We start from the raw sequence: 15,699 nt of genomic DNA on the forward strand, positions 1-15,699 counted from the left end.
AATACTGTTGTTATTTGGCAGGAGTAGACGCATTCACGGTGCACATTTGAAGACGAGGTGGAAATCTAAAAAAAGTGTTTCCTTCTTCCTCTGTTGGACAAGTCCTCCCTGGGAATCCAGGGCCAGTAATGCATAGGAAGGAAGACAAATAAAATTCAGCTTCCTTTACTGTCTCTTTGTGAGGCTGCATGACTTAAAAGCCAGGGGGAGGCAACTTCTCTGGAGGCTGAGCTGGGACTGTTGCGATGGTTGCCAATGTTCTGCTCAGTGAACGGGGATGCATTGATTTTATAGAGAGAGCTGTTACATTTGCTAGCTGGACCTTACTGGGATGTTTTTCCCCCTATAAATTATAGAAGAGATGAAGAAGACCCAACAGAATTAACAAAATTGTCAGGCACAATAAAATCGCCCGGATGATGTGTTTTGGTTGCTGTCTTCTCCAGCTCTTCCTGAAGACCTGAGTCGCAGTGTTCCAGGCAATGAGATGAGAATGGAAGAATTTGTAATGCATGGCTTGGCAGTGAAGTTAAAGCTTTTCTGCCAAGAAATACGAATTTCCACTTGTGTCAGCAAGATGTGAATTAAAGAAGTAAGAAAAGTGCAAAAACAAACAAATAAAACCATGCAGACGCCCTCAAAGCCAAGGTGCACTATTTTGGAGCATCAGAGCAATTGTTACTACTATGTTATTCAATTGAAGGCGTCCCTGAGGGGTGAGGTGGGGTTTGGCCAGTCTTCTTGGCAATCTGAATTAGAGTAGATTCACCTAAGACTTTCCCAGATGTCCTCTAAAAAGGTCCCCATGGGCTGGACATCCACCTTCACTCCCAAAGAACCGTTTCCTTCCAGTAGCCGCCTCTTAATGCCAAGTTTACTGTCTGCCTGTGCATTGTAGCAATGCTATGGCTGTTTTCTCAGGCAATGCCATGTCTAGGAAAACCACAGTTATAGGAGCCATGAGGGCAGCAGCCTTTTGTTTTTATACCTCTTGGAAGATCAGGTTATGTGCTGGGGCACATGGGGACCTTGACAGGGAGGCGTCTGTGTGACCAGAGTGTGCATAATGTCAGCCTGAGCTCGTGTGTGTACTTTGACTCAGCCAAACCGAAACCCCCTGGGCCCAGTTTTTCGTGCAAGTTGCAGAAACCCTCTGGGAACCCTCACTGCATTTGCTCCTGCGTTGGGTCAGGAGAGCCCCAACCTGGGTGGACTAGGAAGTCTCCAACCTTGATTCTTGCGGGCACCTTCTCCATCCCTGCTGGCAAAAGCGCATGCAGTCTGGGATCCTGCTTTAGACACAGGTCATGAGGGAATATATCTGGCTCAGCAGAGGGTGCTTTTCCTGGTACTTGAAAAAGAAAAGATGCATCAAATAGCTTGATGTGTGGGAAATGGGCTCTATCACCTTTAACTTCCAAGGAGAGTGTGGCACTTTTGACATAAATGTGTACTTGTGTGTTCTGTGACTGTTCTTGAAAAAAGCAAACAGAGCGTAGACTACTGCAGACACATGCTAAGCTGGATAAGAAGGCCCACCCTTAATGACACACTCCTCAGACTGCATATTTGAAATTCATTATTTCTCTCGGCACTTAGCACCTCGAGAGAGGAGACAGGAAACATACTCCATCTTCAGGTTAATGAGAAAAGCTTGAATCTTCCTTTCCCTAACCGTATACCTTGTCAGGGCTGGAACCACAGGGAACTGATTTCATCCACAGCTTTGTAGACTTGTGATTTGGGGGAAGGTCACGTCTCTAAAACCTGGTTCCTTCATCTGTAAAATGGGAGTGATGTTAGTATCCACCTTATAGGTATCTTAAGGTTTGGAATTATCAGTTCAATATTAAGTTCTTTGAAAATAGCACTGCGTTATTTTGTATGTTTCCCAGGTATGTGCCCCATCATTTCACTGGCGGGTGTTCCTAGCCTGTCTTGAGACAGACAGGTAAGTCAAGGGCACATGCTTCCCATTAAGGGCCAGCTAGTAGTGATTTCAGGACTTGCATGGGCCATTTGATCTCCTGTCACTACTCAGTGCTGCTCTCATGTTTGCAAAAGCAGCCACAGATGATATGAAAACTCATGGACTTGGGTGTGTATTTGTGGACACTGTCATTTGAAATTCACATACTTTTAATGTGTAATAAAATACCCCTCTTCTTCTGATTTTTCCAGCCATTTAAAACTATAAAATCTACTCATAGCCCACCGAGTGTACAAAAGCAGGTGGTGGGTGTCAGGAGCCAATCACCACCCTCAAGAAATTTGTGTAATCTTTTTTAGTAAATATCGTCCATGGAGAAACAAAAAGTGGTGTTTTTAGGAAGATTCAAGTGTCCTAAGTCCTCTTCAAAAACCAAGTAGAGAAGAGAGGAGTCTTGTCAATGCCAATTTCAAGTAGACCTGCTTTGTAAATGTTGATTATGAGCCTGACCCAAGGTACATCAAAGATGTCGATGAAAGAGATGATCAGGTGTAATTACAAGTCATTAACTGGAATCTGCTGTCCTGAAACAGCAGAAATGCTACAGATGTGTAGCCTGGCTCTTGGTAGTGGTGTATACTGGTTTGTTCCCCGGTGGGCTGTGGGGGGGATTTTGGAGCACTTTTCTGCGTCTTCCCATGCAGTAGGGTGATGGAGTGGACTGAGGTATCATTTTATGTAAGGGGAGGCCTTCTATCAGTCTCCCAGGTCCCGGCCCGGGCTGGGGCACTTGCAGCTCCGCCCCCCACCCACTTTGCGTTGCTATCAAACAGATAATGAGGGGATTAGTGCTGGTGCCTGGCATTCACAAATGCCGTAGTTCATATACATCCTTTTTCATATACTCTTTAACCCTCAGAAGACCCTGGCAAGTACGAGGGGCAAGTTTTATTATTTGCCTGTTACGTAAGGCAACTGACAGTCATAGATTTCAAGTTACCCTGGGTCACACACTGACGAGGTGCTGGAGGCGGGACTGGGACGTTCGTTTTCTGACGCTTTCTCTGACACCGTGCTGCCTTATTATACGACACGGCTGTTGATGTCATTCATACCCAAACATTAAAAAATAGATTGAAAAAGAAATAACATCCTGCCCTGGTTCCAGCCCCTGGCAGTGATTTTTAAGTGGAGAGGTTTGTGTTATGAGAATTTTTGCTTTCAAAATGCTACACGCACCTCCTGTAAAAGGTTGAATTAAATGATTTTATTTTTGGTAAGTGGCCCATGCAAGTTTATTATTTATTTATTTTGCTTCTTTTTGCTTCAGCTCCTTTGGCTAAATGAAGCACTGCTGTATTTTTATTGCGCACCCCGTCATTAAAAGAAATTGAAAAGACGCTTGTTAGTTTTAATATTGCATGGATGGAAATATATCTGGCACTTTTAGGAACAGTTACAATTCCTAATAGTGCATTTTAAGAAGTAGTCTGGTTTTGTTCTTGATTAAAAAACGAGAAAACTTTCTTAAATTTGCCATAATTCGATAATCATCTTTCGTTGGGGAGAAGGTCCCTGCTTAGTGTGACGCTGATTTTATTGACTCATTCAGCGTTCCTTTGCAGCCTGTGGGAGGGGAGTATGCTCTGGGGGCGGCATGAAGGGCCTTTCATTTGTTGGTAAATAATCCAAGGGAAGCTGCTTCCAAGCACACATTTCCCCCCTTTCTCCATAAACCATATGCTTCTTTAACTATTGGACATCTGCCCCTTTCCATAAACTATGCACGGCTTTAACTGTTGGAGCTGTTGTTAACTTGAACACAAACCAAGTACTCAGACTGTTTCTTGCATCCACGTCTGCTACACAGTCCCACAGAAGACAGTATTACGTATGCCTTTGCAGAATTGCTAGCTATTCAGAACCCAGAAACAGAAGAGCAAGACAACGGGTCATTTGATTGCAGTCTCCAGTATTTTTTCCTGATAACTTTTATAGGGAGAGGTAGAATAATTTTCACAATGACCGTAATCTTTCCACATACATATAGAAAAATGGAAAGCAAATCAGTGTTCAAAGGACTTGCAGAGACTTTTCAAGGGTTACTAGTCATTTACAATAGATGAGAGTCATGTGGATTTGGCCACTCACCTGAAGTAGGACTCCAAGCGGGTTGCTTAAACTTGCTAAGCCTCAGGATATTTACCTGAATAACTAGGGTGATGAGCCTGCATACCTGATGGGCCGGTGAGCATTCAAAGGGATTAATGCAGATGGAGCACTTTGCACACACCCTGGCTTTTAGTAAGTGCTCAGTAAATGTGAACAATAGCCAACGTAGTAACGATTGTTTATAATGCAGTTTCCCTTTTATACCTTTCAGAAGTGGCCTGGTGAAAGCTGAGTTACCAAGTTTGGCAGGGAGGGAGGTTAGAGCATTCGTTGTTGTTTGGGAGGCACCTGTGTTTAGATATGGAATAATTTAAAATAATCATGTAATTTTAGAGGCACCTGGTTGGCTCAGTCAGTAGAGCGTGTGACTCTTGATCTTGAGTGTAGAGATTACATAAATAAATAAATACATAAATAAACAGGCAAATAAATAAACAAATAAATAAATCTTTAAAAAATAATATAAAAAATAATTGGGTGTAGAGATTACTTAAATAAATAAATAAATCTTTAAAAATAATCCTATCATTTTAAGTAAACAAGTTTATTGAAATCTCTATACAGTGCAGTGTCCGTGTAAAAAGTTATTTACTAGGTATAAGAAAAGCCTGCCAGGCACTTGGATTTTAAGAGGTGGAATAAAGATTTTGAAACAAGGCTTCAGGAGATAAATCTGTGGGATGATTTTTCAATCTATGTGAAGTTAATTTGGACTTCTCTAGAGGTTTATTGTAAAGATCATACTTATGATAGAAATAGTAGTGAATCAGCTGGTTTTGCATTTCAAAATGATAGGGAAATACAGAAACATAAAAAAGTTATCCATAGAAATATTTTCATGTTATTTTGGTACATTTTCTTTAAGGGCTTTTTTTTTTTCCAATTTAGGAATTTTGTATAGAAGTAATTATATATTTCTTTTCCTCCCACCATTCCTTCTTCTAGAAATTTGGAAGCATCGTAGTGGGTGAGTGAGTGGACTCTGGGTTCTATTTTGGCTCTGCCACCATCTAGCTGTGTTTTCTTGGACAAATGTGCCTCAGATTTTGCACAGATACAAAGATACAAATCACAATCACACTTACCTCATTGGATTCGCATGGAAGGCCTCAGAGCAATACCTGCTACTCAGTACAGTTGTATTCTGTGCTCATGAAAATCCTTGTGTGTACCATATTCAGTGACAATATTCCATCGAATAAGATATTGGGCATTTATTTTGTTACAGAGTTTTCCTTATAAATGACACCATGATGAACAGCTTTGAATATAAATCATTGTCTTCTTTGCTAATTTTTTCCTTCAGATATATCCTGAAGTGGAATCATTTGCTACACCTAGCTCATTGTGGAAATATTTTAATAATGTGAGAAAATGATTATTTCTCTGTATCCCTCCTCACACTCAGTATTCCAAGTTGTTTTCTGGATGTAAGTTTTATATCAAAAGGACATATATTCCTTTTGGGTAGAATTCGCCTCCATTGTGGCCAAATCCAGTTCGCTACCTAAACAGGTCATGGGCTGAGAATGCTTTGTTACATTTTAAATGGGACATGTGAAAATTATATGAAATTCACATTTCATGATCCATGAATAAAGGTTTATTGGAACACAGCCATGCTTATTGGTTTAGGTCTTATCTATGGCTGCTTTCATCTTATAGCAGCAGAGTTGAGTGGCTGTGAACTTGAATTTTGGACCAAAGATCAAATTTAAGTTTATTTTTTATTTATCACTGAGTAGGGAGGGCCAGTAGCCAAATATTCAAGTGTGGGCTTTATTATTCTTTCTCACACCGTGGGCTCCAGGGTCTGCCTGAGAACCAGCTGTGTCATCTGGGTAAGTAACCCAGCTTCCTGGTGCCACAATTTTCTCATCTGGCAAATGACGGTACCTTTCTAATCAAGTTATGGTAATGACAAAGCGACATAGGTGAGCAAAATCCTTCCTGCCTCATAGTAAGAAAATGTTAGTAGTTATTAATTGGTACATGGTAAGAGATTTAAGTTGGCAGGCTTTTGAGAAAAGACACTGGTAGGAAGAATGAGTGAAAACAGAATTACTTGTATTTTAGAAAGGTAGATGAATTTGGTCTTTAGTTTCTTTAATTGCTTTTACTGGGAATTCTTAAAAAAATGCATTCCCTTAGTGTTGGGACATTAGATTCTCCCGTAGGTGCCTGGAAATCTGGAACAATGGCAGAAGAAAGGTCTGACTTGTGTCCTGGTTCCCAGTCTCACTGCAGGGGGAACGGGTGGTTGATGTCGACTGTGCCCAGGGGAGCAGGTTCCAAAGCATCCTGTGTTGGCTGTGACTGTGAATGTGTGCTCTGGGGAGATGAGGTTTTGGGGTCCTTCCTCTCCCCTCATAAGACAGTATCTGAGCCATTACTTGAAAATGTTGCACCAAGTTGCAGACTTTTATGGCTGAGTAAGGCAGGCCGGGTAGGCAGTCTCATGCTTACCTATGGTAAAATTGTAAAGAATCCAAACGTATTCAATGTGGGTTTCTCAAATGCACATTTCATAGCTGAGGTCAAAGTGGGCGGTTGCTAGAGGGAGTTTCTGTTGTAGAAACCTGACCCAGCGCCACCTGGCCTTGCCCAAAGGCGAAGTCAGCAAAAGTGAGTCCTGCTCCCCTCCCCTAATCTTGTCATTGGGATGGAGCCTCTGGTTCATTTCGGTACAGTAATGATATTCTCTTGATATTTAAATGCGCTCTCCAGGAGGGTCTGATTTCTGCAATGGAGTAAGCATGGTCTTTAAAATTTTATTAAAAATATAATACCGCCATATGCTCAGGCTTTCTCATTATGCAGTCTTCTAAAAACAAAAACCATGCAGCATAAACACACCAGATGAAGCCAGTTAAATTTGTGTTCATTCTTGCAATTTAAAAAATGGTAGAAAGGTTAGGGAATGGGACTTTGATCTTGAGGTGGAGGAGGGGTACAATGCTGGAAGCCACCCTTCCAAAGTGCTGCCAGAATATTCCTGTATGACTTTAAAGGAAGAGTAGATGCTGAGTCCTCCTGCTGCACAGGCTGGGGTCGGTCTCCGAGGTGATAGGACCTGTCCCATCAGTGGACCTGGTGGGCGGAAGCGACCCGCACACTCCCACCTTGGGAACATGCATTTCATTGTTTCCTTTAAACTGTTGGTTGTGAGTTTCCACACCTCTCACATCTGTTTGTGCAAAGTAAAAAAGAGAGGTTCTTCATGCTTCTGAAAGATGAAAATGCAAGTTCTGAAACACATCTCTAATACCTAAATGTTCGTGAGGCTGTTACTCACAGATAGGCATAAATGCGCTATTAAGCAGAAAGAAAAAAAATTTGGCCCTCCTGAGAATTTATTGTGCTGCCTTTGATGTCACTAATTAACTCACTCTGTGTAAGCAGCGCCCAGCAACTAATAGCAGGCTAATAGAAGAAGCTTCATGACATTTTAGAATCCTTAATTCGAGGAAGGGTCTTCACAAGCTCGTGGAAAATAAGGAAGATCTCCTCCTCCCTTTTACAGGAGCGCCTGCAGGGGCCCTCAGGGTTCTGTTTCATCTGTTTTATTTTCTCTTCCCTGGTGTAGGCGGGAATGGCTCGTGCGTTCTGTCTGGAACTTTCAAAGTTGGTTAGTACCGTTGGGTTTGGGTTGGGACCTAAACGTCCCAGCAGGTCGGGTAGTGTTCGCCAGGTCACAGGAGCACCTTTGCTGCCCATGTCTCCAATGCCCAGGAGCAAGGGTGAGCAGGGTGCCATACCTCGGATCTGTTAAGGTTCAGAGGCACGGAGGAGGGCGAACGGAAGCCCTGTGGGCCACCAGGCATGCCTGGTGAGGCCCCAGACAAGCTGATAGTGTTATCAGCTCCTGATTTTCCAGATGGGCAAGGAGCCCTCATTGTATCATCTCTGGAGAAGGCAGGAGGCTGCTTGCTGGGCGTGGAGAGCTCTGGTCTGGACTGGAGCTAACAGCCATTGCAGGTTTTGTGTGAACTGAATTCCCATTGTGCATTCCCTGCCTGCATTCTTCTATCCCGGGCTCTCCTTCTGAAGTTTCATGGAACTCTGTAAGCAGAATGGTGGGGAGGGTAGTGAGAAATCAGCCTTGTGTCCAGCACTGACCTGCCTTTTTGGAGGAGGGAGTTCCTGGTGATGGGCCAGTGGGACGTTGGTTGATCTAGACTAAGTTCTGTTCTTTGGCAAAAGAACTCTAGAAATGTTCACGCAATTAAGATGCCCATCCTCCGAGGGAGAGCATTTTCTGCTTTCTCTCCTTTCACCTTGGACCTCCTGCTTGATGAAAACAGGAAGAGAGAGCTACCCCCATAATCCTAGGAGGAGGGTTGCCACTGGAATTTCTTCAGAGCTCCAAATCCCACTGCTGGCCTCGTCTTGCAGGCCCTGCAGTTGGTTTAAAGGTTGCAGACAAAGCGGAGCGCTCTCTCCTGATCCATCTGGGCCACTCCCTCTGTCATCAGTCATTGTCAATGGGAGGTGTATGTGTAGCCGCACAAGGGCGATGTCTGACCCCAAGGGCATTGGAAATGTTCTTAGAGGAGGCATTGTTTGCTCACTGCCTTTGGATGCCCAGCTCCAGACAGTCTACGGAGCAGCCCCTGGCTGAGGCATAGTCTAGAAGGCAAGAGGCAAGACCCTGGTTCTAAAATCTACGGGAACTCTATTCCTCCCTTGCATCTGCATTCTCCGATGCTTCTGAATCCACTCAGCCTCTTCTCTTTTCCATTTCTGATCTCTCTTTGGTCAAAGTCATGGAGGAGACTTCTGAAGCAGGGAGGCCAGGACTTGGGTTACCCCAAGTCTTTATTCAGAGAACATCGAAATGTAAATCACCAAAGAAATAAAGCTGACAGACAAGACAGACACATCATCGGAAAACAGGAGATGATGCTCTTTCCAAATATAGCAAGGCAATTTCCAGGGAGGAAAGCAGAAAAGTTGGCTCTGTTTCTTGCTCAAAACAGGAAGGTGGGACCCCGAGCTGATGGAAACACTTCACAGGCCGCAGTAGCGCACAGAAGCCATTGCTGAGCCCCTGCGGTGTGCGAGGGCCGGGCAGAGGGCGGGTGTGTGTCTCACGCCTGTGCTGTCTCCTGCTCCGAGGGACCAAGGCCCTGAGGTCGAGTGACTCACATTGATTTGTCATTCGGGCTCCCTGGGTGCTTCCCAAGGGTGTGTTGCATTCACAAAAACTTCTTGGGGGAGTATCAGAGTTTTGAAAATGTCTGTGCACAAAACTGGAATTACTTTTTGTCTTCGTTTGGTGGCGGTGGCGGTCGTGGTGGTGGTGGTGGAGGTGGAGGCTGTGAGTGCCTACAGACTCCTCCCAGTGTCATTTCCCAAACCTGTTCACAAATAGCGTTCCTGTGCAGTTAACAGGGCTGTGTGGCTTTGTTCAGTAAAGCACAGTTGGGACTCTCCTCATGCCCTGGCTGTTTCTGGACAGTGGACCCAGCACCTTGTCCTGCTGGGGTACGGGCTGTTGTGGGGAGCCAGTGAGATGGCAGAAATGATAGCACTGTGTGGCGGTAAAGGATTATTTCTTGGCTTAAGAAAGGGAGCGATGTTTTCTTGTGAAGGGTCCGGCATCGTGACCTGGCCTCCGACCTGTTTTAATCCATTTGAAGATGACTTTATTATTAATCATGCAGTATGGAGATGGTGAGGTTTCACAAACTCAGACCTTCTGAAACGTGGAAATACTATTCTCTTGTTAGAACCCATTCGGCTAGAAATCTGAGTATCCAGTCTTTTTTTTCCCTCCCCTTAACATTTTGTTGCCTCCTCCCCACACCCCCGCCACCCCCGTCCGCCTTTCCTTTTGGCTCACCGAAACCTGAGTGCCACTTTTCTGGGAAAGCCTGATATTCTGACTTCAGTTTTGTAATTTAATGATGGAGAGTTTCCTTAGTAAACCAAATTTAGAGTCCTAGAATGCTTATCTTATATCCAGACCTTGAACATAAAAGGCATTTTATACCCGCAATTGTTCATTTAATGAGCAATTGCAGAGTGCAGGCCGGTTAAGGGATTGAGCTATATGCACTATTATTGCAAGAAGTATTCCGAAATACCAGAAATAGGACGTAAGCTCTGATCAGGGAGACTGTGAGCACAATTACCTTCTTTTCAAATCCTTCTGTGACACTGCGGGAGGAAAAAGGACTTTGAAACTTGAAAGGAAAGAGCTTGCTTTCAACCTCAAAAGCTAGGAGGAAAGGGCTCTGAAATTTGCTCAGAATTCCCAATTCACCATTAGCCTGTTTCTTCCTTTAGCCTCAAGGCATTCTCCGCTTTTTGAAAAGATGTTAAGAAATTCAGTCACAATAGAGAGCCTAGTTTTGAACATGTTTCACTCGGTCCATTGAGGTCTGGGCTCCAGCCTTTGTGTGGGGTGAATTGAGCTGAGCAGCTAGCTGGTTGGAGACAGGTGAATGAGGAGTCGCTGTGCCGTGCAGTCGCAAATTCTAGCAAAGAAAGAAGCTCCTTTATTTTACAATATGCATTCCTGTACAACCCTGCCAGTGGCAATATGTGGAGTTGAGCCTGTTCTTAAGTCAATACAGAGTACTTGGTTTATAGCAACTCTTGTTAAGTTTGTCTTGTAATTGAAGCTGCTGTTGACCTTGCTTGGGGACCATTTGTAAAACCGTTTATTTAGCATAAACTGAAATAATAAACCCTCCTTCTCTCGGGCTGATTGTGATAGGGTGACATTAGTTTGATTTAATGATTAGCCGCCTGACCCTTCTGCTGGAGAGAGCGGCTTGAATAGAGAGAGTTCACTCGGAAGCACTCAGAAAGAATACTAATGAGCTTGTTAAATTTAGCATGGCTCCAACCACTTTTAATTCCTCTAATGGGAGCGGCGCTGCCTGGGAGTGGGAGAAGGAGGCAGGGAGACACCGAGAATGTTCCTAGAGGGTGCACACTAGAGAAAGCCCACCAAGAGAAGTTTGCAGAAAGTAGCTAGCCAGAGCCTGGGGTCCAAGTTGTAAGTATTGCCCGTCGTCTTATACTGTGTCTTCTCTGTCTTGGGGGAAGAGAGGAGTAATGGTGTTAAAACAGGATTTAAGGGAACAGTTTAAAAATCGATGTTAATTTGAAGAAAAAATAAAAGGTGACCACCACATGCACTGTGAGCTCCTAATAAGCTAATTTTGTGAGGGTGGTAGGAGATGTTTCTAGTTGGTGATGCAGTGCAGGGTTTTATTTTTATATGGGAAGACTCCTCTGAAACTTTTATCCAAGGTCCAGGCTGAAAAGCCCTTCCTGGGTGGCAAGGAGAAATCGTGCGGGGGTTTGCATGTAAGTGCCCAGGAGAGTGTGTTCGAGTCCCTCTTCCCGCCACACGGTTTCATTAAGCTTTCATTGTCAGCGGTCTGAGCAGTGTTTGCAAGGAGGCCACTTTTGAGTTTCCAGAGATCATGGCACTGAACTTGAGGATATCGGTTGCCTTTGGGTGAGTTTGGAAAATCTGAGACAGTCTGTAAAATGCGATGCTCAGGCATCAGTCCATCCCGGGGGAGGAGTTTGTTAACTTGCACTCCAGCATGGATATACAGAAGGAAGGAGGTCCAGAGAGGGCTTCTGATGACAGTATTTAAATTCGTTTCTTTTCTGACACTTTTTAGTGAGTTGCATGTTTCTGTGTGACCCCCAAGTTAGCAGCTGTTTGACATAGAGAAGCAGGAACAGCCCCCTGCCTGTGTTTGGCCGTTAAAGTCCATTGGCAGATGCTTCTGGAGCAGTGGGCTGTTGGCTTACATTTTTGCAGCCGACTTCTGCTTGTTGCCATGGTGAACAGTATGTTTCTGTCAATAATTTGGCCTGGCGTAGCCTGTCTGCACTGACTCTCAAACTTTATTGAACAACTCTGCACAACTGAATGAGATTAGACAGTTTCTTCTTTTGGCTTGCTGAAGTGGTTGCTAAATTTATAAGAGCAGGCAGGAATATGGCTTGGAAAGTTTCCTTTTCACTGCCGAGAGCCTGCTCTCTCGCCTCAGCACGGTTTGTATTCTGGAGCGTGCGTACTGTCAGGGTTTGATCTGAGTGCACGTCAGAAGCAGCTTAGTACACGCGGTAAACTTCAGGAAATATTTACCTACTGGAATTTCTTGGAGAGGGGGGAGGGGGTGGGAAAACAGCATGTTGGCATCATCTGTCCCAGAAGCTAGTGTGATCAAAGTTTGCACTCTCAAAAAATTCTTGCCTGCAGTTTACTAAAGCGATTAGTTAAGTTTTTCTGTATTAACCATTTGAACTTTGCTTATTCCTTGTTATAAGTTGTGTATTCATACATGTTATGTAACTCTCATTGAGAAAAATCATCAAAGTTTAGTACCTGTGGAAAAAAATCACTTAGCTGAAAAGACACCCCATTTGCACTCCTCCCCGCCCCCAATTACTTCCTTCTCCTAGGAGACTGGGGGTGGGGCATGCCCAATTATTCAACTATTTGTGAAGTTGGATTTCAACGGCTCATCATAAAGGCATGGCTTCTAAGAAACTCACTCTATTACAGGGATGCAGTTTCAAGAGAAGAAAAGTTAATTTCTTCGAGAAAGATTAAGTCAAGGGAATCCTGTTTTCAACCTGGAACAGATTAGCAGAGCTTGGTTATTCATCTTAACCAGAGAATGCTAATTATGTGTCAGGGCAGCTCTTAGGGGAGGGCTTTCTGGTTTTCCAAATGAGGGTCCATCCTCCAGAATTTGCACCTCAGTGCCACGAGTTCACTTCAGGTTGAAATTTGAAATAAAGATTTAATACAGGCACAAATTAGTGGAAAATATGACTTTGTCCATTTGTAGGTTAAAGGAATTTTAATAAAACCGACTAAGAGGTTTAATGTTTTTGACACCCTTTTGCAAACTCTGATTCTATAGCCTGCGACTTCACTGCTAATGAAGTATGAGGGTGGACTGGCACCTAAAAGGATTAGTCAGAAGGGAAAATAAAAATATAGGGTTTTGTGGGTTTTTTTTTTTTTTGGTACTTTGCTTTTAAATGACCCAAAGCATGGTTTTTGAATTGCTTTTGTAAAGATCGATGTATGAATATGTGGGATTACACCGATTTTTTTCTTCTGTTTAGTAGTTACTTGATAGATTAAACTCATAATTTATCCCATAATTACAAGATTTTGGGGTGAAGATCTGCACAAAACAATGCTGAAGTAATGTTTCACATTCGAACTGCTGACGGTAGTCCACAATTCACCATAAAGACCAAGGCATGCCTCATTGTCTGTTTTGTTCTGCAAGTCATTTGCTAGGCTGAACAACAGTTGCTTATTTCTTCAAATCCCTGACTTAGGCAGAAGGATTCAAGTTGCTTTGGGTAGGTGAAGCCATTAGTCAACCCAAAACAGTGGTCGTGACTATAGTTTATATATTCACGCTTGCCCGTGTTTATAGCTGTACTTTTTTCTGAATTTGTGCAAACAGCCCATGAATCTGCTAAAGCATACTTTTTCTGTTGTTTAGGGGTTCTCAGCCAGATAGAACTGCCTTATGGAATACTTTGAAGAGAAGTTTATAAGTTGGGATAGCCATGTTCAAAATCTGCCTGTCTGAAATGAACACCACTATTATTGCTTACATACATATATGTATATTGAAGATCAAGAATGGAAAATCGTTCTCAAATTAGATGTCTAAACAGTGAGCAAACAGTTCTGCTTCCATCAGCACTTACCTTCCAGAACAGTCTGTTGATGAAATGCAGAAATTGTTTGGGGGCTTGTAGTTTAGAATGTGTGCATGATTCTAACAGATGAATTGGCCCATTTGTTGTGGGTTCAGATCTCTCATTTGGTTTAATTTCATGTGTGGGTTCTTTGATCCACTATTATAGAAAGGTCATCCAATCACATTCCCAGAGAGCCATAATGGGTAGATGGGAAGTTCTTATAGATCAAATGGAATGGAAGTATTAGGAGGCGGGAATATTGAATGTGCGGAATTTTGGAAATCCATTTCTTACATGTCTGAAGCGGCTTCCAGATTCCCACAGTGCGCGTGCCCGTATCTGCACAACTGACACCTTCCTCGCCCACAGAGCCACCTTGCCCTTGGAATTAATAATCTTGCTCCATTTTCTTCTTGGTTCTCAGCTCTGGTCTATGGGCTGCAGCAAAGAGGGACTTGCAAAGGGCACTGTGGGTGTCCATGGTTGGCACCTGTATCTCTTGTGACTAGTGGGCCTTTTGTCCCGTTCTAGCTCCAGTACACCAGTGGGTTATGGATTTAACAAAACAAACACAGGGAAAGTTCTGGATTACTGTAGGCCCTTTGATCCTCAGATCACCCAGAGCCTCGGTAGGTGTCTGAGCTGCCCCCATACCTGAGCAGCCCAGCTTCCCCAGACAGACAGACGGGAAGCTGGACATCACAGCCTCAGGCTGGCAAAGCGTCTAGCTCCCCTTGGGACCAGCAGGGATATTGGCAAGTCCCTGATGAAAAGCCTCACTGGCAGCTTTCAGTTGTAAGCTGGCGATGATAATTTGCTGACCCCCTACATCTCAACTTAATAGGCTCATTTCCTGCTCCCTCTCGTCCTTGGATTTGTATTTGGGACCTTCATTCATAAGCAATTTTGTCTGGACACTATCCCATCATGGTGTAGCTTTCAAGGTTGCCAAGAATGAGAAATAGGCTTCTTTTGGGGGAGGAGGGAGAGAGAGAGGGAGACCTAATTGATGACTGTTTTTGAATTGCTCCTTCCAGTGGCTCACGGAGCTCTCGTTTTCCTTCTTTCTTTAGAAGATGAAAGTCCTGGACAGACCTATCACAGAGAGAGAAGAAACGCAGTCACCATGCAGCCACAGAGTGTCCAGGGGCTTGGCAAGATCAGCGAGGAGCCTTCGACATCTAGTGACGAGAGGGCCTCACTGATCAAGAAGGAGATCCATGGGTCCTTGCCGCACCTGGCGGAGCCTTCTGTGCCGTATCGCGGGACCGTCTTTGCCATGGACCCCAGGAACGGTTACATGGAGCCCCACTACCGTAAGTGGTTCCTGCCCCTCGGCCCTCGTTCCGGGTACCAAGGAAGGCCAGGCGTGTGTGCGTGCATGCGTGCTTCATGAATTATTGGGCCAGTATTACTTGATATAAATGTTTAATTTACTCTTCACCTTTCCCCCCTCTCCTACATCCTGTCCATTCCTCCTTTTAGAGAGAACCGTTTTCTTCCATCTTTAAGCAACTTTTCAAGCCTGCAGGAAGGTGTCCATCTGTGGCTAATCCACATGGACCTTTCCTGGGAACGAGAACCAGATTTCTTCCACCCAGGTAGACACTGCAGGAGCAAAATTGGTTGATGGGGGTAGTTAGTAGAGTGGGCCGCATTGGCAGGAGTCTTTAACAACACCTATCCCCGTTTTTAATGATTTTTTGCTTAATTGTTGAGGATGAACAGACCTTTTAACAGATCGGTGCTAAATTCCTTAATGTGGAAGATTGTTTGCTACATGTCATGTTTTCCTTTCTTCTCCAACCAGCATACCAGAAATGTGCGAAGAGCTCCTTTTCCAGCACTAATAAAGTTTAAGTAAATCACTAGGACACAGAACACAA

The 15,699-nt window shown here is 43.9% G+C and overlaps 1 protein-coding gene across 1 annotated transcript in view; it reads left to right on the top strand.

The window, feature by feature from the left end:
- The window catches only part of GLI3 (GLI family zinc finger 3), a 266,246-nt gene that overhangs the window by 62,001 nt on the left and 188,546 nt on the right, over positions 1–15,699 (top strand). Inside the window, exon 2 of the mRNA XM_029926644.1 lies at positions 14,887–15,129. Within this exon, the coding sequence (XP_029782504.1) occupies positions 14,887–15,129 (243 nt within the window). The remainder of the gene's footprint in view (positions 1–14,886; positions 15,130–15,699) is intronic.

The sequence above is a fragment of the Suricata suricatta genome, chromosome 2 (genome assembly GCF_006229205.1).
Source record: "Suricata suricatta isolate VVHF042 chromosome 2, meerkat_22Aug2017_6uvM2_HiC, whole genome shotgun sequence".
Taxonomy (NCBI): Eukaryota; Metazoa; Chordata; class Mammalia; order Carnivora; family Herpestidae; genus Suricata; species Suricata suricatta.